A 4,220-nucleotide genomic window follows, 5' to 3' on the forward strand; every position below is an offset into this window, starting at 1 on the left:
GAAAAAATAAACTCAACACTGCTCAAAACATTGATGAAGAAAGAGTATAAACCTTTCCTATTATATTCTCAATCGATAAGTAGTTTAATGTTGTTGTTGTTCGTTTATCAAATTTTTAGAGATATAAAAATAAGGGAAAAAAAAAGATCGTGGATGAAGAAGTAGGATCATGGGTAGTGGACGCTCTTTTTAGAAATGGTTGATAAGTTTTTTTTATAATCATTATCTTGTTTTAATTGTTTTTAAATTTTTTTTAAACATAAATTATGTGGTAAAATTTGATTGGTTAGATGACTTGTGATTTAGTATATAAACTAGTATTTATTGCATTTAAGTTATTTATTTTATAAAATTTGAATATTCTGTGTTTTTTTAATATTAATTACTATTTTGTATTATTTTTGGAGATGGATATAATGGAGATCTAAGTTAGAAGTGTTGCATTCAAAGAAAATAGTTAAAAGCGTTAATAGAATTATTATGATTCTTTTCCAAATTGAGATATATGTTTGGAAGCAATTTTTATAGAAAATTAAAATATAAATAACATGTAAAAAGAGTTAAAATTATTAAATTTGTTCCATTCAGTTTTATTTGTCGTATTTTAGTAAGTCTTCTTTACAATATTAATATAATGTACTTATTTGAAATATAATAAAAAATAAAAGTGAAACTAAAATAATTTTGAAGTATTTATTCAAAAGTTTTGATACCTGAGGTCCAGTAGAAATATAAATGCTCCAGCAGAAAGATAAATGCCCAACTAAAAATAAAAGAAGAAGACGAATAAACATTTTGGGTTCTTCTCCATTGCATTCCTCCTTCTGTAGACATCACCAACCTGAAATTTCAAGAATAAGACTAAAAAATATTTGTAAAATAGACAATCCATAACAAACAGATTTGTAAGTACTTAGTTTGTAAATAACAGGTTATCAGATAATACTTACAGTTGCCTGAACTGGTGACAATGTTCTGAGCTTTGTTTTGTTGAAGATTTAAGATTTGAAATAGAATCATACTATAGTATCATCTTCAACCTTAATCATGCAAAAGAAAAAAATTAGTGAATATAAAATTGAGAAGGCAAGAAAGATAAATCTTAATACATGTTAGACATAAACTTGTATGATATTGTGCTACATTCAAAACAAACAAAAAATTTGAAGAAGAAGAAGAAACGATGGAAAAGAGGAGAGAGACGTAGAATAAAATTAGTTACCTGAAGTTACTTTAAGAGATGAACCAAGATCTCTTAGTGGCTGACCTCCTATCTAGAGAGACACGGGAATGGAATGTCGCGAAGATAAATAGAACCCTACCGGAACTCGCAGAGCGCATTCTCCAAATAAGGCCGAGCCGTCTGGGGACACACGACACCTACATATGGAACCTCAAATCGTCGGGGGAGTACACGACGAAAACAGGATACATGGCTCTGACACAAAACATCGCTGAAGTCTCGTCTCCTGCAACAACAAACAGCATCGACTGGAGAAAGTCAGTTTGGTCAAACAGAACAGCACCAAAAATAAAGTTGTTCTTATGGAAGAGCCTACATGAGGCCCTACCCACGGGCTTCAATCTCCAAAAAAGAGGAATGAGAGAGCATACCGCTTGTTGCAGATGTGGAGCCATTGAAACTACAGACCACCTCCTCTTTCAATGTCGGTTCGCTCGGGATTTGTGGAGCTTAGGTCCATGGGAAATTCCTTTCGATTCTTCTAGTTGTGATTTCCTTTCGGTGAATCTTCTGGCCTCACTACATTGGAGAAACCTTCCCCCGATTGGTATCTCGATCAACATCTTTCCCTGGATCTGTTGGATCATCTGGGTTGAAAGGAACCGGCTACTCTTCGAGAGAAGGATTTCGACGCCGGAGGAAGCGCTAGTCAAAGCCATCAAAGCAGCACGTGAATGGGAAGCAGCACAACTCACTCCACAAAAGGCTCTGAAGCTGAATCTCAGATCAACGCCGGAGAAAGAGCTACCACCAAACACAATCACATGTAATACCGACGCGGCCTGGATCGCATCATCAACTAAGGCGGGCTTGGGCTGGATCTTCTTCGACTCGTCTGCTATGGAGATCAACAGAGGCTCATCTAACCAACTTCACGTCTCGTCTGCATGTATGGCTGAGGCCTTAGCTGTTAGAGAAGCCCTTCTCCACGCGTCCTCCCTCGGTTTCACCAAAATCTGGCTTAGATCAGATTCACAAGTGCTCATGAGAGCAATCAACCAGAAACGGGGACCTACAGAGCTCTTTGGAGTACTGTCGGATATCGTTTCTCTATCTTCATCCTTTCAATTCTGTTGCTTCTCGTTTCTTCCTAGAGACCTTAATGGGTTAGCGGACTCAATTGCTAAAGCCCAGCTTTGTGCTTGAACTATCTCTTGGGCTTTATGCTCTTTTATATTAAAGTTATTAGTTGCTCAAAAAAAAAAAAGAGATGAACCATTTGAAATTGAGACGTGGCTGGAAGTTATCTTACCAAAAAAATTTGAACGTGTTGTTGATTGAGAAAATTTAGGAATTTAAAAATTTTCAGTCTTAGAAAATTAAAAATCGAAAAAAACTTGTTTTAGATATTGTTTTTTTAAATAAAATTACATGTGTCAAACTTTGATTGGTAACATGACTTGTGCTTTAGTATAGAAGGGATGATGGTTTTTTTTTTTTCATTTTTTTCATTCCTTTTGTTCTAGATGAATATAGAACAAATTTGTTTTTTACTAAAATTGATAAAGAATAATCTTTTTTTTTCATTTTTGTAATTTTATTTCTCTACATTTATTCTCTACTCATTCCTAGTATAGTCACCAGTTAAACCCTATGTGTTTAACGAAAAAGCGCGAGGGACTACGTGAGTTTGAAGCTAACAAAACCAATGAAACATTTACTTTTTCCAGTGTTCTCATTTTTTTTTGGCTCATGACAGTTGGTGTGGAACTTTATAAAACAGGATTCAAAACATGTAATGAATTCAACGGAAACCTAGTGACTGCATCAAACAGAAACTAATAAAAGTTGGATAAGTTTAAGCTATTTGAAGATTTATCAAATAATGTGAATACGTTCGGTCTTCAACTAGAAAATAGTAAAAGTTGGATAAGCTTAAGCTATTTGAAGATGACAAAACTAAAAAAGCGAAAGTTAAATGATGAAAAAGTGTTCGACGAAATCTTGTTTCACTGTTTTTGCCTCTTGGATGTCATATAATAAACATTTGGAGAAAGGGAAAGGAAAGAGATAAGGTATAAGATTCCATTGAGTGAAACTGAAAGGTGGATGATACTTGGGCTTGTCATGCGTTTATAGTGTCTATAAGTTGGGTGGTGCGTTATCGTTTTGCTTCAAATATTCATTCCTCTTTCTCCACTTTTTTACCTTTTATCACTTTATTATTCACAATAACAAAACATGATATTGTTAGTTATCTATTTCTCCAAGAAAATTATGTGAATCTGTAAGTATAAATTCAAAACCAAAATAATTGATTTACTATAATGGTGAAAAGGGACCTAACAAACTAGAATGTAAGGAAAATAAGTTGAATTGCTATAGTAGTGAATTTGACCTAACAAAATTAATAATTAATGCTTGTTTCATGTGTGTAGATAAATTCAGATATTTGATATATCAATAAAGTGTGTTGCATTAGTTTATCATCTTCAACTTGCATTACAAAATAACCAAAAACTAGGATAAGACCCGCGCCTTGCGCGGGATTAAGTTATTATTTTTATTATATTTTGGAGAATGAAACAATAGTTTGGCTTCATTTAGATTACGGGTGTTCAATCCGGATACCGGGTTGGTTTTGGTTCGGTTCGGTTTTTTTCGGTATTTGGTTAGTAAAATATAACTACTATTCTAAATCCATATTTACTTTGATTTTAGTCTTTCACATACTTTTGAAAGATTTCAACTGGACGACTAAATTGATCAGCCAATCTTGTTGCTTTAAATCATTAGTGTTTATATATATATATATATATTATTTAGTTTGAATATTTATTAAATAAAAATTCATATGCGTTATATTTTATGATCATTTGTAACTTATTATAACAAAAAAATAATCTATTGATCACAAAATTTTCAGAGTGGGAATATTCAAATTTCTAAATAATATATAGACGTTTTGAAAAATTCAAATATAACATATAAGAAAAAAATATAAATGTTTTTATTATATATTTAATGTGATTTTTTA

The 4,220-nt window shown here is 32.5% G+C and overlaps 1 protein-coding gene across 1 annotated transcript; it reads left to right on the forward strand.

The window, feature by feature from the left end:
* Window positions 1-1,240: 1,240 nt before the first annotated feature.
* On the forward strand, window positions 1,241-3,809 carry LOC103862665. Its single transcript, XM_009140350.2, has one exon. The coding sequence runs from the start codon at window positions 1,241-1,243 to the stop codon at window positions 2,387-2,389; it is 1,149 nt and encodes a 382-aa protein (XP_009138598.1). The 3' UTR covers window positions 2,390-3,809.
* The last annotated feature ends 411 nt before the right edge of the window (window positions 3,810-4,220 follow it).

Source organism: Brassica rapa, chromosome A03 (genome assembly GCF_000309985.2).
Source record: "Brassica rapa cultivar Chiifu-401-42 chromosome A03, CAAS_Brap_v3.01, whole genome shotgun sequence".
Classification (NCBI taxonomy): domain Eukaryota; kingdom Viridiplantae; phylum Streptophyta; class Magnoliopsida; order Brassicales; family Brassicaceae; genus Brassica; species Brassica rapa.

Excerpts from the sequence above, each read along its gene's own strand:
- LOC103862665 (XM_009140350.2), top strand. The coding sequence starts at position 1,241 with ATGAACCAAGATCTCTTAGTGGCTGACCTCCTATCTAGAGAGACACGG.